The sequence below is a fragment of the Bos mutus genome, chromosome 3 (genome assembly GCF_027580195.1).
Source record: "Bos mutus isolate GX-2022 chromosome 3, NWIPB_WYAK_1.1, whole genome shotgun sequence".
Classification (NCBI taxonomy): Eukaryota; Metazoa; Chordata; class Mammalia; order Artiodactyla; family Bovidae; genus Bos; species Bos mutus.
The window spans coordinates 75910311-75936750 of record NC_091619.1 but is presented as its reverse complement, the minus strand read 5'-3'; the positions used below and the strand labels follow the sequence as shown (position 1 = coordinate 75936750).

The 26440-nt window shown below is 39.0% G+C and overlaps 1 protein-coding gene and 1 pseudogene across 1 annotated transcript in view; both read left to right on the top strand.

The window, feature by feature from the left end:
- Window positions 1-26440, top strand: part of IL23R (interleukin 23 receptor) — a 78625-nt gene that overhangs the window by 38334 nt on the left and 13851 nt on the right. Inside the window, exons 6-7 of the mRNA XM_070364563.1 lie at window positions 2345-2490; window positions 11004-11160. Of these exons, the coding sequence (XP_070220664.1) occupies window positions 2345-2490; window positions 11004-11160 (303 nt within the window). The remainder of the gene's footprint in view (window positions 1-2344; window positions 2491-11003; window positions 11161-26440) is intronic.
- LOC102266090 (dnaJ homolog subfamily C member 9 pseudogene) lies at window positions 7812-9708 on the top strand (annotated as a pseudogene).

The following is a 26440-nucleotide window of genomic DNA, read 5'->3' as shown; positions in this document are numbered from 1 at the left end:
GAGAAAAAAATTCAACATTTTGAGTCTTGTATAACAAACTAATGGTCAAGTATGTGTTATATAATTACTTGAAAAATATAAGCTCATGCAAACCTGAAGCCTTAGATCTCTATTGTATTGATCTGCTCTGTGCTAAGCCTCTATCTTAACCACACTTACTGTTCTATCTGCATTTCTCACAGGACTAAGAAACGTTTTTCTTCCTCCCCAGAATATTTCTTTCTGGAAAAGGATCTCACAATGCTTGTATTGTTATATTTGTAGCAGGCTATACTCAGAGATGGGGTGTAATTTATACCCTTGAGGGGGGCTTAAGTATTCGCAAATGGTTTCAGAGCCCTAGAGATCCACTTCCCTGACTCTAGAAATCTCCGAATTCTGATTCTTATTACAAGGAGCTTAAAATAGAAAAAGGAAATCAACTATGGAATTCAGATGATAAAAATTTAGTACCGTAAGCTCTTTAATTAGATTAATTCTACTACTATTACTTATATACTATGCTAGGTTATGGAGAAGGAAATGACAACCAACTCCAGTGTTCTTGCCTGGAGAATTCCATGGATAGAGAAGCCTGGCAGGCTACAGTCCATGGGGTCACAAAGAGTCAGACACGACTGAGTGACCAAATCACCATGCTAGGTTAAGCCCAAGGACTTTATTTTAGGTCTGTGTTACTAGAAAGCAAAACTTTAATTTTTCTGTTTTTCTATAAATAATGTATCTGTGCACATAACTTTATGGAATATTATTCATTGAAAATAAAAAAATAATTTTCCTGAAGAATACTTTATAACTTAGAATAAAAGGAAATGAACTCATAGAGAATATTAAGTTGTAATAATGGCCCCAAAAAGCACACCGATTTGTTAAATCAATATTGGATTGGCCCAAGAGTTCATACCATCATACAGAAAACCCTGAATGAAATTTTTAGCCAATCCCGAAATAAATACATCTAACAAAGTCATAGGTTTTCATTGTTCTATTATGCATATAGGAGAAATGAGAAATGCCAATGATTGTATTCTATTCAGACAGGACAAATATATAATAATTTGCAGATTAGAAATATAGAGATTCCAGGTATTCCATGACGCCTAGTACGAAAAATAGTAAGATTAACAATTAGAATTTCTGTTTCCTTTTGAAAATCAAAGGAAATTTTTAGTTTCCTTTTGATCTTCCCTGGTGGCTCAGATGGTAAAGAGTCTGCCTGCAATGCAGGGTTTGATCCCTGGCTCAGGAAGATCCTCTGGAGAAGGAAATGGTAACCCACTCCAGTATTCTTGCCTGGAAAACCCATGGACAGAGGAGTCTGGCAGGCTGCAGTCCATGGGTCGCAAAGAGTTGGACATGACTGAGCAACTTCACTTTCTTTTGCTTTGAAAATCATAATCACACAACACAGTAATAATTTATAAAGTCTTAGAGTTTATGGGGTCACACAGAGTCGGACACGACTGAAGTGACTTAGCATAGCATAGCATAGAGTCTTGTGAGACACTTTGTTCAAGTTATACTTTCAAGTACAGATTTACTTTAATAGCTAACAAAACAAGTAAGCAAATATTTGTACAAGTTTCTCTATGACACAGGAGAATAATAATATGATTGTGAAAGATCTCAACTCAACATTTTGCCAAATCATATACTCTGAACTAAATTGTGGATGCAAAACATAATTTCTCCCTAAACATACACAGGAAAGAAGAGATATCTTCTTTACCTCTTTTTTATACTCATTTGTTAATAGGCCAGGCTTCAGATTTCATGAGTTAGGAATATAAGGCAGCATGAGGTGGGAAAAGACAAGACTGTTAACAGTCTTATGGACTCTGCGGGAGAGGGAGAGGGTGGGAAGATTTGGGAGAATGGCATTGAAACATGTAAAATATCATGTATGAAACGAGATGCCAGTCCAGGTTCGATGCACGATGCTGGATGCTTGGGGCTGGTGCACTGGGACGACCCAGAGGGATGGTGTGGGGAGGGAGGAGGGAGGAGGGTTCAGGATGGGGAGCACGTGTATACCTGTGGCGGATTCATTTTGATATTTGGCAAAACTAATACAATTATGTAAAGTTTAAAAATAAAATAAAATTTTAAAAATAAATAAATAAAAGAAATGGAGAATGGGTGGAATGGAATTTTAATTAATAACAGCAGTTTTCTCCTACATAATAAATTAGAAAACAAGAAAAATTTCATTAATCATTAATTAGATCGTGAGTTTTTTTGTTTAGCACTTTGAGTTTTAACATGTCTAAATATTGATGAAAAAATACCAATTTCTTCCTAGGCAGTTTTAAGTTACTGGATTTCTGTTTATGTTTTTTTCTAGTGATACCTTCTGCATCCATTATTTCCAGGGCTGAGGATATAAATACTACAGTGTCCAAGACTGTAATCCACTGGGATAGTCAAACATCAATTGAAAAAGTTTCCTGTGAAATGAGATACAAAGATACAACAAACCAAACTTGGAACGTAAGCTAAATTTACTTTCCTTTTACATGTAAATGAGTAAAAGAAAAGCCAGCCAAGTCAATGACCACAGTGAATGTATAATGATCTATTTTACGTGTTTTTATCTGACTGTTTGTGTGATATTCAAACTACTCTAGTTGTAATAATGATGCTTCCAAATAAAGAGGTGAATTTCCTGAAAAGGTCCCTTGCCTTTTGTAAACCAGTAAATAGACAAATGTCCAACTAGGAGGGATTCATCTAGTTAGCTCCTTATAATTCAGTGTCTCAGGTTGAAATTTATATCAGTAATTATGAATATAAATGTAAGTATTCTATCCTGAAATTTACCAGGCATTCAGGAAAATAAAATTTGTTCAAAAAGAGCTTCAGATTTATGGGTATCTCTTTTTAAACGAAGAAATGCACAATTCAAAATGTAAGATTTATTACTATATTAGTTTTAAATGAGCATAAGGTTAAAAAAAAAGTGAATGTCTAGGCAAATCAACCATCCTTAAACACCAACAGTAATTTAGCAAGTTAGTATCTTAGGAGAGGCACAGGTGCAAGGTTCATTAATAGAAATCATATCACATGGCAGCACCTGTGAACACTGTAATAAAAGCTCACTATTTTGAACTATAGGGGAAAAAGAACTATCTGAGGAAAAAGTACCAATTTTGGTGTATTTGAAAAGAAATGCCATTTTATTACTTCCAAGTACAATAAACTGCCATTTGTGTGTGTGTGTGTGTGTGTGTGTGTGTGCACGCACATGCTCAGTCGTGTCAGACTCTTTGCAACCCCATGGACTGTAGCTGCTAGTTTAGTCAAAATAATTAGGGAATGGAGTTTATGGCTTTGCTTAATTATGAGTTATGTGTTATGTATTAATTTGTCAGTTTTCAGGGAGTTAAGTGAAATGGTACACATTTATTCTCTGATGACTAGCATGACTCCAAAGCCTTCATCATTCTGAACGTGAATGAATTTTGCTTTGCTATAGAAAGCAGTATGTTCAGGCAGTGTCAAAAAAATGAGGGCAAAATACTAACTTTACCACATACTGTAACAACTACTCTTTAAATCCCCAATGCCAACTTGCTTATTTACCCTTGTTCATTTAAATGAGAAATGTGACATTTTAGTTGTTTAGATTACACTTAGATGCAAGTCCATGTTCTGCATCACTTGATAAATACCCAAATAAAGATCCTGCTGGACTCCTTGACTAAATAATTATGGCATTTGTGTTCACAGTAACTCCAAGCGTAAAGCCTGGGATGAGCAAAATAAAAAAATTCACAGCCAATCTTTTGCTTATGTGGAATTTAGGTAAATTAGAAAACAGCCCAAATGAAATTCTCATCTTAGACTTTGAGTGAGTGAGGCTTTACTCTAAAAAGACACCTGGGTTCGATCCCTGGGTTGGGAAGATCCCCTGGAGGAGGGCATGGCAACCCACTTCAGTATTCTTGCCTGAGAATCCCCATGGACAGAGGACCCTGGTGGGCTACAGTCCAGTCCATAGGGTCACAAAGAGTAGGACATGACTGAAGTGACTTAGTACACACACATGGGTAGTGTCATTGTCATAGGATGATATTAAGAATATGAAATTCCCTTATTTGGCACAAGTAGGAGGAAGTAATAAGCTATAAGAATGCTTAGGAAATAGAAAGGTGCTATAGTATCAGTATCTCCTAATAGATTTTCAGAAACCATTTTTTGGTTGAAACTCTTGTTCTCTGCTCCCCCTGGTGGTGCTACATGTGCCACTGTGAAACTTGGTAACTTAGAGGTAAATTTGAACTCCTCAAAATGTTCTTTTTATCAGAAGCAGGCAAATGAAGGAGCTGAAAGAATATTTGTTACCTCATTTAATCTCTATCACAATCTTTAGTGATAGGTAGTCTCAGCTCCATCACAGAAATGAAGACATAGGGCTTGAAAGAGCTTCAGCCAGGTTCTCCAAGCTTACAGTGTTAGTACAGTAACTAAGTACCTCTCATAGACCCTACATTACTTGGGGCACAAAAAATTTTTGGAAAATGAAGGAACCGGTTTCAATCTAAAATCTGTATCCTATCCCTTTTACCATAATTCCTCCAAATGTAACTACTCACAGAGATGACCCAAGTCCAGTTGGTAAAAGCCAGACTGAAGCTTTGTTTTCCACATGTGTTACCCATCAATTTCATCTGGATCATGCATAAAATGTTATTGTTACCTCCTTGTAAGGAGATGGGAAATGAGAGTCATGAAGAATAGGCAGATACAAAGGACTACGGATTTGCCCTTCCACCTCAGCTCTGCCTGCATCAGATAATTGTTGGAAGGAAGTTCTTTACTTCAAAGTGGTGGGCAGTTACACAGAAAGCCTTGTGGCTAAGTGCACAGGCTCTAGAGTTCAAAGCCTGGCTATGACATTTTCTAAATGTACAACCTTGGGCAAGTTCCTTAGCTTTTCTGAGTCTCATTACTGCCATACTTAATAGAAGAATAAGATAAACACCCACCTCATATGGTTATGCATGCTATGCAAGCATGCATGCTGAGTTGCTTTAGTCATATCCAGCTCTTTGCAACCCTATGGACTAAAGCCCACCAGTCTCCTTTGTCCATGGGGGGATTCTCCTGAAAGAATATTGGAGTGGATTGCCATACTTTTCTTCATGTGGTTGTGGGAATGATCAAATGATGAGAGAAGCTAGCCCACAACCTGGAATATAGTTAATGCTGATTGTTACTGCTATTCTTCATCTTAACCTCCAGAAGAGCCACATAGCAGGTGTGGTTGAGCCAAGGATGCCCACTTGAAAATCAAAATCAGTGCATTGAGGGTGTTTTCAGCTGTTTTTAGCTAAGCTGCATACATATTACAAGGTATTAGCCAGTCCTTCAGGTGAACCTGCAAGGCTGATGCCATGGGGAGAATATCTGCTTTGGTTATCTTCATCAGCTGTCTTCCTGACACCTTAAATTTGCATAAAAATTTGAGCTCACAATTCTCAATGGCAATCCTTGCACACTCCTATGCGCCCTATCTCAGGAGCATTTGCTCAGTTTACATGTGTATTTCCTCATCTTTTAACTGTGAGCCCCTGGAAGACAGGGCTATTCCATAATCATTTTTGTTTTTACATTGATATTTATAATGTCTGCTTCACACGGATAATATTTGGACACATCAACTATTAGTATGATTATTTGCCTTTAATGGTTCCAAGGGCAGTAACAGTAAAGTAGGGAAGTCTTGACTATAAGTTTAAGTAAATGACTTAATGGTGACTCAAGTCTCTGATCGGAGAAGGCAATGGCACCCCACTCCAGTACTCTTGCCTGGAAAATCCCGTGGACGGAGGAGCCTGATGGGCTGCAGTCCATGGGGTCACTAGGAGTCAGACACGACTAAGCGACTTCACTTTCACTTTTCACTTTCATGCATTGGAGAAGGAAATGGCAACCCATTCCAGTGTTCTTGCCTGGAGAATCCCAGGGATGGGGGAGCCTGGTGGGCTGCCGTCTATGGGGTCGCACAGAGTCGAACACGACTGAAGCAACTTAGCAGCAGAAGCAGCAAATCTCTGATGAAGCTAGATAAGGGTATTGGCAAACTTTTTATTCAAGGGCCAAATAGTAAACAATTTAGTCTTTTCAGGCCATAAGATCTCTTTCTCAGATATTCAACTCTGTATTTATAGCATGAAAGCAGCCTAGACAATGTGTAAATAAATGGACATTGTTGCATACCAGTAAAATTTACTTATGCACACTGAATGTTGTATCATTTCCATGCATCATCGAAATAGTCTTCTTTGGACTTTCTTTCAACCATTTAAAAAATGTAAAAACCCTTCTTAGTCATAGGCTGCACAAAACCAAGCATCCACTGTTTTCTTGGAATGGCTAATAGAACAACGGGCAGATAGCAAAGGGTCAAATCCTTGGCCTTCACATTTCAAAAGTGTAAGTGCTGTTATAAGACAGAAAACTTGTAAAAACATGTGAGTTGCCGCCAACAAGTACCTATTGTATAGCACGTGGAACCCTGCTCAATGTTATGTGGCAGTCTGGATGGGAGGGGAATCTGGGGGAGAATGGATACATGTATATGCATGCCTGAGTCCCTTCGCTGTTCATCTGAAACTATCACAACTACTCTTAATCAGTTATACCCCAACACAAAATAAAAAGTTCAAAAAACCCAAACAAAAAAGAACGTATAATTAGTCACAACTAGATTTCCCAATCCCCAACCCCTTTCTCTCTCATACCAAACACTAGCTAAAGGCTCCAAGGGCTTCCCTGGTGGCTCAGTGGTCAAGAATCCACCTGCCAATGAAGGAGACTTGGGTTCAATCCCTGGTCCAAGAAGATCCCACATGCCTCAGAGCAACTAAGCCCATGTGCCACAACTACTGATCCTGTGCTCTAGAACCCAGGAACTGCAACTACTGAGTCCACATGCCGCAACTACTGAAGCCCACATGCCCGAGAGCCCATGCTTTGCAGCAAGAGAAGCCACTGCAATGAGAAACCTGCACACTGCAACTGGACAGTCGCACCCACTCACCCCAACGACAGAAGAGCCCGCACAGGAACAAAGACCCAGCACAACAGAACATAAATAAATATGGGAAAAAAGAGGCTTCTGGGCAGAGAGAGGAGGAAATGGGTGGGTAAGGGGGAAGAACAAAAACGTTTAGACTCAGATGTTTAATGATCAGGACCCCTCATCCTGTGCCATGCTCCAGGCTGGGAGTCAGAGGCAGTTAGGTTATAGAACGCTGAATAGGGTGAGATTCTTCCCTTCACCCAAGGATGCTCCCAGAAACTTAGGTGTAACCCTAAGAAAAGCAGTACCCCAAAATGATGGAGATTAAGTTCCCAGGTCTCCCACCTTGAGAACTGAGGCTCTAAAAAGAAATTAGCTGCTATAAAAATGAAGTTATATTTCTGGCACTTGAGATCATACCCTCTCCATAGGAACACAATTAGGTCCAACTCTCTCTCAATGCCTGTTTTAGCCTCTGAAAGTATTATTTTGAAGTACCATCTTGAGCTTGCAAGGCCCTGAAGAGTCACCTGGTTTGCTTCTTAGTAGAAACAACTTGTAACAGTTCCATAAAATTCTTTCTATTTCAGAATTCTAGCTGTAACTTTAGGGTATTTCTCTTCTTAGAGGGCTTATCTACAAATATAATGGCAAGAGACATACGGGAGAATAGTGCATATGGAAGCTAAACTTTTGGCGCTAGTAAAATCTCTCCTGTATCTCAGGCGAATCCAGGAGCCTCCACTCAAATTTAAAACAGCAGAGTTTGCGCGGGAAAAGGTAGGCGCTCTTGAGCTGTACTTAGTGTAGCTGGGTCAGGTGTTTTCGCTGAGCCTGCCGCCCCCCTCGCACCGCTGCCGGCCATGGGGCTTCTGGAACTGTGCGAAGAACTATTCGGCACCGCCGACCTTTACCAAGTATTGGGCGTGCGGCGCGAGGCCTCAGACGGCAAGGTCCGACGCGGCTATCACAAGGTGTCCCTGCAGGTGCACCCGGATCGGGTGGGCGAGGGCGTCAAAGAAGACGCCACCCGCCGCTTCCAGATCCTTGGAAAGGTCTACTCCGTTCTGAGTGACAAAGAACAGAGAACATTATACGATGAACAGGGAACAGTGGACGAGGATTCTGATGTGCTCAGCCAAGACCGGGACTGGGAGGCCTATTGGAGAGTACTCTTCAAAAAGATATCTCTGGAAGACATTCAGGCTTTTGAGAAGACATAAAAAGGTTCTGAAGAAGAGCTGACTGATATTAAACAGGCCTATCTGGACTTCAAGGGTGACATGGATCAGATTATGGAGTCTGTGCTGTGTGTGCAATACACAGAAGAACCCAGGATAAGGCACATTATTCAACAAGCCATTGATGCTGGAGAGGTCCCATCCTATAATGCCTTTGTCAAAGAATCGAAGCAGAAGATGAATGCAAGGAAAAGGAGGGCTCAGGAAGAGGCTAAAGAAGCAGAAATGAGCAGGAAGGAGTTGGGGCTTGATGAAGGAGTGGATAACTTGAAAGTAGCCATTCAGAGCAGACAAAAGGATCGGCAAAAGGAAATGGACAATTTTCTGGCTCAGATGGAAGCAAAGTACTGCAAACCTTCCAAACGAGGAGGGAAAAAAACGACTCTCAAGAAAGAGAAGAAATAATGGAATATTCTCTTCAAAAGTCCATAGGTGTTAACTGATGCCTTTGTAGGCAAGGTACAGTCAAGATTTGAAGACAGAAGTCAACTCAACTCTTGAGAAAAGTTGTCTTTCAAGCCTAAATTATTTGGATCAACTATCTAAACCAAGTAGACTCTCTCAGCCTGGTCTTAGTTTATCCTAGAAATAGGCTGACATTCTGTGAGGTCCTCCTCTGAAGGCATTGGTGGTGATCACCGAGGGAGCGGGAGGGGAATGCTTCCCCAGAGCACTCTTCTGTGTGTCTCCTGTATGAGGAACTCTCTAGCATGCAGATCTGTCCCTACCACTTTTAGCAGTTGTTATTTTGCCACGTAGGAGTGAGCTTCAGGGTATTCAGTGGTGTGTGTTTTTTAGGACATGTGCTCTACCTAGCCTTCGACACTTGCTGGACATCTGTTTTCCAAATACTTGCCAGTTTGCTTTCAGTCTTAATGTTCTTGCCTAGGTCCTCTCTTTTTTTTTTCCTCCTCAACCAAGTTTGGCACTCTTTGCTTGAGGTGTATAGGAGAAACAGGTGTTCAGATTACTTCAAGCACTTTTGTAAGAATTGTACAAGATTAAATAATCAAGTGAAAGATGACTGTTAAGTTCCCAGGGCTTTTTAAGTGACCCCAATATGATCATTTAAAAGATGATTTATTAAATATATGAATGGTGCCTAGGATAAAGGAGAGAAGAAAAGTAGTTCTAGCCAGCATTGTAGCAGATAGCCTGGTTTAAGTTCCATAAAGAGATGCTGTAATCCTCTGTAACTGCTGAATGTCCTTAGAGTCAGGTTACTGAGCTTGTCAGAACTTGTTTCCTCATCTATAAAAAGGTGAGGCTAAATGACTTGTTAACTCTGACCTTGAAAGGCAAGCTGTCTTGATCCAGTGGTTTGTTATCATGTACTTATGGTATTGATTTGTGAGAATAGTACAGAGATTTTCATTTATATTTAGTAGAATTGGTAGGAGTTCATTAGAATATATGAAAATTTTTTAGAGACTGTTCAACTTAAAATCTCTGATTTGTAAGCTAATATATTCAATACCATATGCATAAAACAAGCCTCCTGTTACTGAGATTCATGTACATAATTTATCTGAGGTAAGCGTAAGACATGTTTTCAGTTTGTGATTACAAATAGGTTAAAAAATACTCTTAATTGTATTAAAAATACAGTTTAATGCAAAAAAAATAAAATAAAATAAAACAGAAGAAAATTTCAGGAGCCATGGGTAAAAATGTGGCTTATGGAAACTCTGAATGATATCTTTCAGGGAACATGTCCCAAAACAGACCTTTATATAATTTTTACAATTTAAATGTATTGCAAGTTTTAAGACATATTAAGAGTGAGTTTTAACAGAAGAATCTCTAAATGATGTGAATACCCTGTTTTGTGTGTGTGTGTGTGTATGTGTTTGTGTTTTAATCGTGATAGTTTTAACTTTCTCTTTTATGGTCACTGCTTTCTTCCAGTTGCTGTTAATAAATAAATGCTTTTCTAGAATTTTTTTATGTTTACCTTTCAATTGTGCCTCACTTTTTTTCTGTAGATCCACTTATTACAGCACACTAATGTGCTGTGTAAGTACCTTGGTTTCTCTCTCCCTTCTGAACCAGCTCGTCTGGGGATCCTTTTTCATTATATTTTATGGCAGGTTGTAGTGCCCCAGAATCATGACTTTTAAATTAATCCCTCAGCTATTTTTTTCGCTTACCTTCCATTGGATTTTCACAGTTCAACAATCTTAAATGTTTTGTTTTGTTTTCATATATATCCTTATAGAATGCATAGATCTGCAATAAGCACCAATTTAACAGCTTAGTTTGTAGGTAATTTTTTTCTATAAGTCATCATTAGCAAGTGAAATTATTTCACCGTTCAGAAAGAATTATTGATCTAAATACCCAACTGCAGACAGACAGGGACAGACAGATGGGGGCAGGAAGAAGGACTGAATTCAAACAGTAGCTATCAGGTCTCCCCTCCTCCTATCCTATTAAAATCAGCCAGGTCAAAATTAAGAGTATATTACATGTTGGAATTTCTTGAGATTTAAAAGCTTGAGAGAGTTGTCAAACATTAAGCAATGTGTATTTGACTTTTAAGGTTAAATAACATGTATTTGATTATTTATGACTATCTTTTATACAAAGTATTATATTTCTGTTTTCCCAGGGTTGAGAAGGGTCTGGAACATAATATGTGCCCCATATGTTTCCGCTAATAATTGTTTGTTTTAAAAGCCTACTGCATTATTTCTTTATGGTACTTCACTATGGTTATTCATCTATTTTAGGTTAAAGAATTTGATACCAATTTTACATACGAGCAACAGTCAGAATTCTACTTGCAGCCAAATGCTATGTATGTATTTCAAGTGAGATGTCAAGAAACAGGTAAAAAGTACTGGCAGCCCTGGAGTTCACCCTTTTTTCATAAAACTCCTGAAATAGGTGAGTGTATTTCTATATTTAATCTCTTTGGCTTTTCTTTTGACTTTTGTCTCTCTTCTAAGTTTATCTCTTTTTTTCTCCCTGATTTCTATCAAAATTGACAAAACTATTCTAGGGCAAGTCAGTTAAGTTCAGTCGCTCAGTCGTGTCCAACTCTTTGCAACCTCCATGGACTGCAGCACGCCAGGCTTCCCTATCCATCACCAAAACCGACTGGGGCAGGTGATAACATTTAAATTGTTATTTTGCTTTGATTTTGTTAAGGCTGACTACAATTTATGTAATAGTTCTCAAATATTTCAAGATATAACAACCAGCTGGGGGTGCTTGTTTAGTATGCATGTTCACTATGGCTGCTCCCAGAGTGTCTGAGTCCATGATCTGAGGTAGAGGGGATGGGGGTTGTCAAATATCCTGGGTAATTGTCAGGCATATAATCCCCCTAACCCTTGTTTTAAAAAAGAGTTTAGTAAGAGTTACAGTACACTATTTAGGCCATTCTGATAACATATATTCTCCTTAGGAGACACAAAATTATTCAATAAAGATTGATTACTTACTATATGCAAAGTAAACATAAAAAATTAAAACACTTCAACATGAGATTTTTAAATTCTCTTCTCAGTATAACGTAGCTGAGCAATTGTTTATTTTTAGATATTTTACTGCTCTTAATATTATTCTGTTAATTTTCTAGTCATTTAAACGTTATTCTGTAAAAGCTTAGCCAGGGAATTCCCTGTCGGTCCGGTGGCTAGGACTCTGCTCGTTCATTGCCAAGGGCATAAATTCACCTGGTTGGGGAACTAAGATCCCGCAAGCTGCAAGCACACCCCCCCCCCCAAAAAATTAAATTAAGAAATTAAGTCTATTTGGCTAAGATTTTATTTTTAATTGTAAGTAAATAATAAAATGAACCTATTGTAATTGTCATAATACTCCATGCTGGTCCCAGTCTTTATCCTGAAGATGTCTCTCTACTGTGGGTAGCTTACACACTAGATTTAAAATGTTCTTTTCAGAACTGAAGGACTTATTTGTAATCATAGCACTGTTAATGTCATCGTTACATAATATAACATCTTGGAATTATTTTATGTTTTCAAAGCACTTTGACATACATTGTAAATATTAATGGCCACCAAGTAAGTAGAGGGAGCCATAGAGCCAAAGATAAGGTTAAAAAATTCTTCTGGTGCCCTCTATGTCAAAATCTTAGAAACACATTAAGAGAATCATTTGCAATACGGGTTATCAGTTCTCTCTCTCTTTTTTTTAAGTAAGTTTTTAATTTAAGGTATTCCAACTTAAATTGATACTGTTAAAATTCTTAGAACTTTTGATGCCATTTTAGAACAGTCAGAATTTAGTAGATAATCCAATTATTTTAATGAAATCTAGAATTGCTTAGCAAGATTATTCAAATTGATAATTAACATTTTCTTACCATTTATTATAGTATACATAAGTGTTTGACCTTTACATCAGACAAATTTAATAGTGAAATTGGCATCATTTTACAAATGAGGAAACTGAAGCATGATTTGTTTCCTTGCTAGTGAGTAAAGAGCAGTTAAAGAAGAATACAAGTTTTCTTACCAGCAGCCCTCAGCAATCTCATGGATTTCTTTCTTTAACCAATTACAGTTGACTCTTTAACAACATGGGTTTGAACTGTGTAGATTCACTTATACATAGATATTTTTCAATAAATAATATAGCACTACACAATCTGTGGTGGATTGAACTCACAGTGCAGAACAGGATAAAGTGGAACAAAAAATTTAGAGGGTCAACTATAAATTACATGAGGAGTTCTGGCTGTGTGGAAGGTCAGTACCCCAACCCTTGTGTTAAGGGTCAATTGTACCTCGAAGTGGAACAACTTACAGAAATATCCTACAAGTACAGTCAGCTCTTCACATTCATGGGTTCCACATTCACGGATTTAACCAATGAAGAGTAGAAAATATTTGGAAAAAAAATTCCAGAAAATTTGAAAAGCAAAACCAATTTACCTCACACCAGAAACTACTTCCTTGGAAGAAAGGAATGAAAAACCTAGGCAGCATATTAAAAAGTAAAGACATTACTTTGCCAACAAAGGTCCGTATAGTCAAAGCTACGGTTTTTCCAGCAGTCACATATGGATGTGAGACTTGGGCCATAAAGAAGACTGAATGCTGAAGAATTGATGCTTTTGAACTGTGGTGTTGGAGAAGACTCTTGAGAGTCCCTTGGACTGCAAGATCAAAACAGTCATTGATATTCTAAAGGCAATCAATCCTGAATATTCATTGGAAGGACTGATGCTGAAGCTCCAATATTTTGACCATCTGATGCGAAGAGCTGACTCCTTAGAAAAGACTCTGATGCTAGGAAAGATTGAAGGCAGGAGGAGAAAGGGACGACAGAGGATGAGATGGTTGGATGACATCACGGATTCAGTGGACATGAGTTTGAGTAAACTCTGGGAGATGGTGAAGGACAGGGAAGCCTGGCATGCTGCAGTCCATGGGGTCCCAACGACTGAGCAACTGATAACAGCAGCAACTACTTCCATAGCATTTACATTGTATTTACAACTATTTACATAGCATTTTATTGTATTGAGTTTTTTAAGTACTCTAGAGATGATTTAAAGTATATGGAAGGATGTGCATGGGTTAAGGGCAAATACAAACTCCATTTTAGTTAAGGGACTCAAGCTTTCTCCGAGTGTGGTCCTGGAACTAATCCTCCATGGATACCAATGGACAACTGTATAGGACCACAAACCACAGATGTTCTCCTTTAAAAGTAAAGGTTGTAAGCTACACACAGAAAGAACGGGGACATCACAGATCAGATCAGATCAGATCAGTCGCTCAGTCGTGTCCGACTCTTTGCGACCCCATGAATCCCAGCACACCAGGCCTCCCTGTCCATCACCAACTCCCGGAGTTCACTCAGACTCACGTCCATCGAGTCAGTGATGCCATCCAGCCATCTCATCCTCTATCGTCCCCTTCTCCTCTTGCCCCCAATCCCTCCTAGCATCAGAGTCTTTTCCAGTGAGTCAACTCTTCCCATGAGGTGGCCAAAGTACTGGAGTTTCAGCTTCAGCATCATTTCTTCCAAAGAAATCCCAGGGCTGATCTCCTTCAGAATGGACTGGTTGGATCTCCTTGCAGTCCAAGGGACTCTCAAGAGTCTTCTCCAACACCACAGTTCAAAAGCATCAATTCTTTGGCGCTCAGCCTTCTTCACAGTCCAACTCTCACATCCATACATGACCACAGGAAAAACCATAGCCTTGACTAGACAAACCTTTGTTGGCAAAATAATGTCTCTGCTTTTGAATATGCTATCTAGGTTGGTCATAACTTTCCTTCCAAGGAGTAAGCGTTTTTTAATTTCATGGCTGCAGTCACCATCTGCTGTCATTTTGGAGCCCAGAAAAATAAAGTCTGACACTGTTTCCATTGTTTCCCCATCTATTTCCCATGAAGTGATGGGACCGGATGCCATGATCTTCGTTTTCTGAATGTTGAGCTTTAAGCCCACTTTTTCACTCTCCACTTGCACTTTTATCAAGAGGCTTTTTAGTTCCTCTTCACTTTCTGCCATAAGGGTGGTGTCATCTGCATATGTGAGGTTATTGATATTTCTCCTGGCAATCTTGATTCCAGCTTGTGTTTCTACCAGTCCAGCATTTCTCATGATGTACTCTGCATATAAGTTAAACAGGGTGACAATATACAGCCTTGACGAACTCCTTTTCCTATTTGGAACCAGTCTGTTGTTCCATGTCCAGTTCTAACTGTTGCTTCCTGACCTGCATACAGATTTCTCAAGAGGCAGGTCAGGTGGTCTGGGATTCCCATCTCTTTCAGAATTTTCCACAGTTTATTGTGATCCACACAGTCAAAGGCTTTGGCATAGTCAATAAAGCAGAAATAGATGTTTTTCTGGAACTCTCTTGCTTTTTCGATGATCCAGAGGATGTTGGCAATTTGATCTCTGGTTCCTCTGCCTTTTCTAAAATCAGGAAGTTCATGGTTCACATATTGCTGAAGCCTGGCTTAGAGAATTTTGAGCATTACTTTACTAGCATGTGAGATGAGTGCAATTGTGTGGTAGTTTGAGCATTCTTTGGCATTGCCTTTCTTTGGGATTGGAATGAAAATTGACCTTTTCCAGTCCTACAATTCTAAATTTAAAGTCTTTATTTCCTAAGGGAAAAATAATCACTCAAGAGGCAAAAATGCCAGCTGAAATTAAATATCTCTGAAAACTTGCATCTATCCAGGACTAACATGTTAGCTAAGAGGAACTGTAAACTATTCTCTTGGTACAAATTCCTTTCTAAGACACATTAAACAAGATACAGGAAAAATGTGTTAGGGAAAGTGCTAGCATAAAATCATTTTGAAAAATTATCTCTTTTTTTCTATTTGTAGAAGCAATGCAAATCTATTGTAATATGCAACCTAGAAATAAGTATTGTTTACATTTTAAGGGATTTAATACTAGTTTTTTCCTGTACGCATATTTTTAAAATGGTTGGTGCTGTGGTGTAAGTACTGTTTTATATCCTGCTTCTCTTACTTAATCTACTTTGTTGAGTTTAAAAACCTATTTAATGGGTACACTTCAGTTTATGGATGTAATATAATTTAATCATTTCTCTATTTAAACAATATCTAGGTTATTGCATTTTTCCATTATCAATAAACATCTTTGAATAGTTTTGTATATAAATTCTCCTTCTGCCTTTAGGTCTTATTGGATCAAGAGTTGAGCATATTTTAAGATGCTTAATGCAAGTTGCCAAATTGCTTTTCAGTAAATCTTTAATATCAATTGCTTTTTTAAAAAGGTATCCATGAAAACAGTCATTCATTTAAGTTGTTCATGAAATGTTCCTTTATCCTATACTGCACATCAGGCACTTGCTAGATACTCGCCTAACTTCAGTCAGCAAAGGAGACAAAGATCCCTTAATCCTAGAGAAGACAGACAAAGCACAAGTCTAACCAAAAGCACACAGCATTATAAACAAACATATAAATCAAAGCAGTAAGAATTAAACCTCACCACAGAAGTTTGAATTGCTTCATAATGGAAAAAATAAAAAGATAGTTTCTTAATACTTTAATTACCTTGTTTAGTAGTGGAGTTTGGGGCCAAACTTTCCTGGCAATTTATTTATTTATGGAGAAACATCGCTTTTTGGCCTTTTGGCTAAGATCAAGTATGAAGAAACACAGCCCAGGCAGTAATCCTCCCTTCGTGGAGGAATTTCCTGTTTCTGTGGTCTAAAATTCTTATTTGTGTACCACTAAATAGATTCATCCTTGTAACAATGCGTTTTCAAAATTTTGCCCAGATGGCACGGCAGGACAAATCGTGAAGTAGGTATGGCTTCCCTGCAGACCCTAGCATTCTTCTGTATCACTTTCCCTCTGGATAGTGCCTTTCCTTGGCTTTTAAAAACCTGGTCTCCAAAAGAAACCAAATGAAATCATTTTATAGTATAACCAAATTATAATAAGGGTTAAATGACATACTCGCTTTTTCATCCTTAGAGTATTTAGACTTCAATGGAAAACAAAGCCTTACACAGTAGCCCCCCACATATGGATGGGGAATATATTCCAAGACCCCAGTGGAGGCCTGAATCCATGGATAGTGCTGAGCTTTATATATACTATGTTTTTCTCCTGTAAATAAAACATAAAGTTTAATTTCTAAATTAGGCACAGCAAGAGATTAACAACAATAACTAGTAATAAAATAGAACTATAGCAATGTACACATAATATACATTGTGTGAATGTAGTCTCTTTCTCAACTTCAAAATACCTTATTGTGCAAATTTAATGCCTTTTGAGTCTTAACTAAGCACTCATCACACACTCTGGCTGTAACTTGTGCAGTTTGAGGTATGATAGCAAAACTAGCACAAATTTCTTTTTACTTCTTCATAATTTAAAGGACAGAAGATTTATTCTTACCATACAGCCTGGCGTAGAACTATTTTTCTTTCCTTAATAAGTTGAGAACTTTTATCTTTTCACTTAAAGGAAGCACTTTAGAGCTTCTCTTCAGCATATCCAAATTTCCAGCATCACTATGCTTGTTCTTTGGGCCCTTATTATGTAAGATAAGAGTCACCTGAAAATAAGCACCAAAATACAGAAAAGTTGTTTTGATAACCAAGATGGCTACTAAACGACTGACAGGCCCAATTCGTGGATCATTCATATCCAGGGTAGGATGGAGCTGGACAATGCAAGATTTCATCACACTACTCAGAATGGTGCACAGTTTAAGATTTAAGAATTCTTTATTTCTGGAATTTTCCATTTAATAGTTTTGGATCCAGCTGACCAGGGTAACAGACTGAGAAAAGCAAAACCATGGATAATCATAAGAGGGGACTAAAAAAGAAAAAATAAATCAACCTCAGAATATACTTTCAGACTTTATGGGACAAATTTCCCTGTATTAGAGACTACTATGTTTCTATCCTGGTATAATAACAAGAGGCTAATTCAGTGGCTGAATCCAGGTGACTTCAGGATAATACATAATACAGCTAACATTTATTGGATGCTTATTATGTGTCGGGCACTGTGATAAGAATTTTACTCATCACCGCAGCCCTATAAAACTGTTATTCCAATTGTACAGAGGAGGATGAGGCTCAAGGAGATTAAGAAGTTTGCTGAACATTATAAAGCTGGTAAATGGTAGATCTGGGAATGAGGCAGGCTTCAGGATTCCAGCACTCACCCTGTAGTTCTGCTGGTTTCCTTCCTAAGAGACCTCAGAGGGTCCCTTGTCAGCCTCCTCTGGATCACCTAACCAAATCCTCCTCTATACCTTAGCTAATATGCCAACAGAGCTTCTTTTAATTCTTTTAATGTTTGTTATGAAATGCAAATACATGAGAGAAGAGGGAGCCATAAGATGCTATCAACTGTTTCCACTTTGGCATGAATACCAGATGTGGAAGCAGGTTTGTGTTAGAGTGATGAGAATGAATCCATAGGAACCTTGGGATAGGATAGGGCAGTTAGAGACAAGGACAAAGTACAGGAGGAAAAGGTGACCTTGCCCGAGACAAGGCACCACAGGGAAATTCACAGTGTGTTTTTCCAGCTGGAACTTGGTTCAGTAAATGTCTTGAAAGCAGTGCTTCTCTGAGGATCATCATCTGCATTAGAAATGCTTGGGTACCAGTTAAAAATACAATTCCTCAGCATCTATCAAGTGGTATTTCTGCAGCATCTATCAAGTGGTATTTCTGCAGCATCTATCAAGTGTAAAAACCAGTGTTCTGGAGGTTGGATACACCCTGTAAGAGGGAGAAGTGTGTGGACAAAAAGGGTCAGAACTACTTGCCCAAGCCATTGCCTTAGTAACATGGTTTTGGGGGGCAAAAAAGGGTGGATACATGAGAATCTCAGGCCATTCTCTCTAGTATTATGGTTCCACCTCTGCCTCCTTTTCCTCCTGCCCACCACTTCCTCAGTCCCTGAGCACCCCAGGATCTCAAGAAGTATAGGATGCAGGACCATGGCTCCAGTGAACCATCATGTTCCAAATTACCCCCTCGGCCTAGACGCTCTCTGCCTCTGGATATGAGGTTTCAGCAGAGGCACTGAAAACTTCCAGAGGCTGCTGAAACTGGAGCTTCTAGACCACCAACCTGGATAGTCACTGCAACAATTCCTGGAGTCATTAAGCAGTGCAGAAATAGCACCAAAAAGGAAAAGATAGTTTGTGGGCACAGAAAACCGACACTGAAAATCTGAACATGAATTTCCTAATTTCACTCCTACTGATGTGAAAAAATGTGAGAAGAGCACTTCTAGGCAGGAATGTTTTTCAGTTGTGTTGTAATACAGATCCTTTTGTCATGAAGAAAAGGTACAGGCCCTCTAATCCCTTTAATGACAAGTTAGGGGCCTGAGGGAAGGGCAGTTACATTTCACAATGACTAATTAACTTGCTTGAATTACAACTTGGCAGTAGAAAAGATTCCCAGAGAAATCATAGTCTTTTTTGTTTGTTTGTTTTTTGGAGGTTCTCCAGAGGAAGGCAAGTATAAGCAAGATATTAAACCACATTGTACTTTGTTCTCACAAAATACCATTGGTTGTATTACCAGTGACTCAAAGATTCTCATTAATTTTTCAGGATTTTAGTGGCTCAAAAAGAAAAAACAAATGTTATACCAATGGAACCAAATATAGGTGATAATAAATACAATGCAAATTAGAAGTGGCACACAGAGTGTACTTTGCAAAAATTCTGTTATTTGTAATTAAGAGATTTCTGATTCATTCATATTAAGATGGATTATAAATTTGTAGGTTTGTGGTTACTAAACTGGGTTAAATATGTATGCTGCTGCTAAGTCGCTTCAGTCGTGTCTGACTCTGTGTGACCCCATAGACGGCAGCCCACCAGGCTTCCCCGTCCCTGGGATTCTCCAGGCAAGAACACTGGAGCGGGTTGCCATTTCCTTCTCCAATGCATGAAAATGAAAAGTGAAAGTGAAGTCACTCAGTCGTGTCCAACTCTAGCAACCCCACAGACTGCAGCCTACCAGGCTCCTCCATCCATGGGATTTTCCAGTCAAAAGTACTGGAGTACTGTTTTTTGAAATACTGATGATTTTAGATCCTTCATCTGGATTTATTTAATCTTCTTTGGATCCTGTCCCTAGTAAACCACGAGGGTTTTGTAGAATAAAGAACAATCCATAAGAGTTTCACAATCTCTCTGATGTCTACAATCAAATAATAGAGAATAAAGATTATGCTTCTCCATGAGGAAGTCTTACTCTCCTGTGTTAGTTTCCTATCACTTCTATTAGAAGTTAGAATAAACACAGTAACTTAAAACAATACTAATGTGTTTTCTAGTAGTTTTGAAGGTGAGTAATCCAAAATAAGCATCACTGCACCAAAACCAAGGTATTGGCAGGACTATGCTCCTTCTGAAGGCACTCAGAGTCAGTTTCAGTGCCTTTTCCAGATTCTAGAGGCTGTCTGCATTTCTTGGCTTGCAGCCCCATTTTTCATCTTCAAAATCAGAGGCATAGCATCTGCCAATCTCTTTCTCGGACTCTGACCCTCCTGTCTCCTTATAAAGACCCTTGAAATTTCACTCCTGAATATAGGATAATCTCCCCATCTCAAATCCCTTTTGCCATATAAAGTAATCTATCCACAAATTCCAGGGATTGGAGCATGGACATCTTTGTGGGGTCAATATTTGTCCTACCATGTCTCCTCACCTAACCACCCACTACCAAAAATTGCAATGTTTACCCACTATAGAATTTTTCATTGTGATTAGGTGTAAGCAAAAGAAATAAAATCTGGTTTTCTGAAGCAGAAAAGGAATTAATTATTGGAACGACAGCTGGAAAGTAGTAGAAAGGCTGGTAAAATGGTCACAGATAGGATCCAAGGGATGGGGGCAGCCAGAAGCCCAGCCAAAATCTCAGCCGGGGAAGACTCCTGTGAGGATTCTGCACTGGGCACTGTGCTCCCTGCCACTGCTTCCCTGAGCCCCAGACACTCCACTGGTGCTGCTGTCACCAGACTCTGGATATAGCTGCTGCATCTGTTTCGGATTCTAAGTGATTTCTGGAGCCACGTGTGAGTTGGGGAGAAGGGCATCTGATGAGTGAGGCTTAGGTCATCTGCTTGCAGCCACTTGCTGGCTGGGGAGCGGGTGGGATGGGGTAGGGAGAGGGTTTCTCTGCTCCACTGAGGCTACCACAGTAGGAAACCCTACCTGCCTCCTACCTCCTCTAGGATGCCCACAAAGAAGGAGGTCCTGCAGCTGGGCAACTGAAAAATGGCAAATGTCCACTAGACTGTTCAGACTAAGGAACAGGTACATGCTGGGCTTGATAGCCAGGCTGCACCTTTGAAAAATCCTGAACCACTAGGTAAAATTGGAAGCTGCCCATGCTTGTGCCTAGAGTTTGCTAGACTTTGATATCAGATCCTCACCTCTGTGAGATCCATGTCACTCAAGAAAATGTCTGGGTGGCTGCCGTTTTTTTTTTTTTTAACCTTTTCCTTCTCTTATTCTTTCTCTTTAGTGATATGACTGCCATACCCAGATTTCTTACCTTCTTCTCCCTCAACTGTAAGGAATATAAGCATGACGATAATCCCTTGAATATGTCTAGGCACGACCTCTTGTCCTTAATATACGAGGATGACATGGTAACTCATGAAATGATTCATTGTTCGACTTGTTTTTCAAGGCGTGGTAAAGAGTTTATTCTGACGTATCCTTTTCTCTGCCCAGAGCTTCTGGTGACTATTTGATAGTTCTGCCTACTGTCTTTTGCTTTGCCATCTGACATGGACTATAGTCAGATCTTTACCCTTGGCCCAAATAGTGTTGAATTCCAACCATAAAACTAAACTAGCCTAGGAAGATAGCATGTAAATGCTGTGAAACAGTTGAGATTATTAGAATAAGGAGAATAAAAAGAAATAAATCAAAAGGAGATGCTTATGTTTTAAGACAGACAAGACAGGAAAAAAACCTTCACTAACTTGAAAAACACACCTTTAGTATGACTTCTCTTTCTAAAATACCTAGAAACTTCAGAAGGAAAGGTCTAGAAAGGGCCCTGTGTCAGCTCTGGTCAAAGCTCTAAGATGCAGGTCTTGGTTAGTGTGGCTCTAACACCAAGACTGGCAAGGACAAAAATAAAGGTGTCTTAAAAATATCTATGCCCTTTGGCCTAACAATTCCACTTTTAGAAATCTAGCCTTAGGAAATAAGTAGAGATATGAAAAGAAGTCTGATGCATAAAATTTATTTAAAAGCTAATTATAAAATAAGAATTTGGAAACAATCTAAAAGTCCAATAATAGCAATAGCTAATGCTTACTAAGCTTTTAATTTGTATAAGCCATGGTACTAAGCACTTTGTATGAACTATCTCATCAAACCTCACAATGAAGCATTATTATTATTATCCAATTTGACAAATGAAGAAACAGAGTCACAAAGCAGTTAAGTAATTTGCCCAGGGCCATGCAACTCCAGGTGATAGAGCCAGGATTTGAACAGTCAGTCAGTCAGTTCAGTCGCTCAGTCGTGTCCGACTCTTTGCGACCCCATGAATCGCAGCACGCCAGGCCTCCCTGTCCATCACCAACTCCCGGAGCTCACCCAGACTCACATCCATCGAGTCAGTGATGCCATCCAGCCATCTCATCCTCTGTCGTCCCCTTCTCCTCCTGCCCCCAATCCCTCCCAGCATCAGAGTCTTTTCCAATGAGTCAACTCTTCACATGAGGTGGCCAAAGTATTGGAGTTTCAGCTTTAGCATCATTCCTTCCAAAGAAATCCCAGGGCTGACCTCCTTCAGAATGGACTGGTTGGATCTCCTTGCAGTCCAAGGGACTCTCAAGAGTCTTCTCCAACACCACAGTTCAAAAGCATCAATTCTTTGGTGCTCAGCCTTCTTCACAGTCCAACTCTCACATCCATACATGACCACAGGAAAAACCATAGCCTTGACTAGACGGACCTTTGTTGGCAAAGATTTGAACAGTTTCATCTAAATCCAAAGCTGTTATTTGAAATCACCAAGCTATACAGTTTCTCAATGGGAGAGTGATAGAATCAACACAGTACAAACATGATGAAATATTTAATTGCCAGTACTATGATGACTGTGAACAAGTTTTAATAAAACTTTTAAATGTTCATGATGTAGTATTGAATAAAAAAACCTAGACACAACATTTAGTAAAGAGCATAATCTCCACTAGGGCATAGACATACACCAAAGACTGTTAACAAATATAAAAAAAATGATTGTTTCTAGTTTTTGAACAAATACAAAATTGTATTTTCTTTTTCATACTCTTCTATGTTTTTCAAGCATCTTGTAGTTAGCATGTGTGTGTGTTACTTGTTCAGTCGTGTCTGACTCTTTGCAACCATGTAGACTGTAGGTCTCCAGGCTCCCCAGTCCATGGAATTTTCTAGGCAAGAATGCTGGAGGCCATTCCCTTCTCCAGGGGATCTTCCTGACACAGGAATTGAACCTGGGTCTCCTGCATTGCAGGCAGATTCTTTACTTTCTGAGCCACCGTAGCTTGTATAAAATAGTTGGTGTTCAGAAGAAAATAACTCTAGGCTGGAAGAGTCTAAGAATCAGTGCTCAGTGGGTTAGTCCAAACACAGGCCATTGAGGTGGGTCCTGAGCCCTACAAGGCCAGGCAGCTCTAGCACACTGGCCAGCCCCCAGGGACAACGGCTAAGTCTCAGCAGGGAGCTCTGCTTGCTGGGCTGGCTGAGCTGCCCCACCTGCAGCCATCCTGATAGAAGGTGAGATTGTTAATTAATGGGGCCAGCGACCAGCGTAAATCACATGCCAGAACCAGGTAGGAATTTTTACTCTTGGATCTCTGCCTAGGTGACTTTGCACATGTCATTTATCCTTATTATGCCTTTGTTGCTTCGTCTTTAAATGAGAACAACAGTATTATCTACCTGATTGGGTTGTTGTAAGGATTAAATGAGAGAAAGCATGTAAAGTCTAGTGCATTATCTGGAACGTAATTAGTACTCAATAAATCATCACTTTAAAAGAATAACAAAACACATTTTGCCCCATGGTAGACGTGGAGGCAAAGGCTGAGGAGACTGGTTTGACATTATCCGTAAGACACAGATGGAATACATTATTGCAAAAGTTAATTCCTTTTGAGTAGATCTGATTAAATTAAGCTGGTATTCAGCGGGCCAAAGAATGCAGTTTTGCTTCCAGTTTTGTCCAAGAATAAGAAACTACATCTTTTTTAAAAAAAATTCTCAACTCCCTATAAACACGTTCCCTTCTGTTAAGACTAACTCTAGTGTCCAATGTCAGTGTGTATAAATTATATAAAAATTTTTACCAAATTAGAGATGATTTGGGGTTTCTGAGTATACTCAAATATGTACTGTGAGAGTAATAAGCATAATTTAATATTCTGCTGCAGAGACAGAATTGTCTCTTTACAGACAATACCACAGACATTAAACAAATAACAAAAATACTGTGAGATTTTTTTCTAGCGTTTTAGGCAATACACTGATCATCAGAGTTGATATAAACAATGTTTTAGTCATGGAAGCTGGATTAAGGGTTAGGACTTTTTTTCCCTTTTATTTTTCTTTTAAAATTATTTTCTCTTTTTACAGTTATTGATTTTATAATGAAAAATATTATGTGTGATTAAAAAAAAATGACCTAGCCACTTGGTGGCAGTATGCTGTGAAGAATATATAGTCTACATGGCTTCATTTTAGTCCCATGCTTAAAAATTTATCATTGACTTGATTTCCTCTCTGACAATTTTGCTTATAAATTGTCTTACTTCAGATACATGATTCTTTATGAAATCACCTTCTCACAATTAAGCACATTTTTTAAATGGCTTCATTACTCTAACCTGGTCAATTTGAAATTATGATAACAAAAGACTCTAAAGGAAGATTATGTTTCTTCTCTATTAGGGCTAATAAAACCCTAGTCTGATATGAAAATTATTTTTATGTGATGCAAATTAATAACTGATGTTTCATTGCCAAATAACCACCTGCAGTTTATGCAACAGAATTATATTAACCTGTGTTTAAAAGCTAGCAACATTGTATATTATTTTTAAATAAAATGCTAATTCAAAAATAATAAAAGTGAGAACAAAATAATCCAGCAACATATGCTATAAACCTGTATTACATTTTAATGTAATATTTTTCTTAAAATTAGATGAATAATCTTGGCTGTTGGCCACTGGTGATGGAACCACACACTCAGGGGAAAAAAGAGATTTACAGAAGCACCAAGGAGCCAGAAAGAGTTTCTGATTTGTCACAATTCAGAGTAGGGCTTCCCAAGTGGCACTAGTGGTAAAGAACCCAGGAGACATAAAAGACGATAGTTTGATCCCTGGGTCGGGAAGATCACCTGGAGGAGGACACTTCAATCTACTCCAGTATTCTTGCCTGGAGAATCCCATGGACACAGGAGCCTGGTGGACTACAGTCCATAGGGTCGCACAGAGTCAGACACGACGGAAGCGACTGAGCATGCAGCATGCACAGTTCAGAGTGAAACATTTCCCTCTTGCTGTGGAGAAGCAAGATAAAAACACAAGAAAGAACTTTTGGCTTTTCTGATGTTTTCATCTCCTAAAATTCCCTACCCATGGTTCTCAGAAAACTCCTCTACAGTTGAGCCTGTGTTTGCAACCAGATCAGCCTTTTATAATCATTTCCAAAGACCCATAGGGACCTTTTTTATCGGAACTCTGTGATATTTTTGTCAAAAAGAGTTGCCCCAGCCACATAGCTTGTTATAAAAGCCTGTAATATCCCTGTAGCAGTTAAGGACATCTCAAGTTGTGATCTCTCCCTGACCCCCACTGTAATTCTTTTAAAAGAAGAATTTGAACACTAAAATCAGAATGACTGAATACACAGGGTTTGCGGCCCTATTGGGGATCCAGAGCTTAGAACCACTTTAAGGAACATTTTCCATCAACTGGGAGAATCGTGTCCTTGAAATCACCTCTGGAAGCTTTTAATTATCAAGAGGGAGGAGGTGGGTGAGGAAGCTCCAGGACTCTTGAGTTCAGACTGAAAATGAGTTAGCTATCAAGAAAGCTAGATGACCCCACCCTGGTCAGAAGCTTTCATTAGCAGTGTTCTGAGAGCCTTTATGAGTAGACAGGGCTGGCCAGGATCCTTGCCAGCAGGGAAGGAGCAGAGGGAAGTCATTAATGGCATTCCACCCTTATGTTATAACTTCAAAGTGTCTGCTAATCAAAACTGGGCTTCTTATATGGAGCCAAGATGCTGTTTGCCAACAGCATCTTGAAGATTATGCAAAGGCAAAAGTGTCACATCTTGGAGGTGCTTAAGGAAACCTAAACCTTATTGCATCACCTATTGGAAGGAATCAAGTAGAGACCGGTTGTGCATTTTCTTCTGGCTCAGTGAATGAAATAAAGCTCCTTGGTATTTGTTGCCTAGAAGTCTCATGAAATTAGTGGACACATCTTGAAGTCTTACAAACTCCAGGTATCGTCCTTTGTATGTTTCCTCCTTTGGGATTTATCCAATTTAATAAAAAGAGGAAAAGACACACATACAGAAGGCTTTTACTCCATCTTTGCAGTCTATTAAAGTTAGTGGTTTATTTTATTCATCTCCAAACAAGTAAAAAAACTCTCTTAGGAAACTGGGT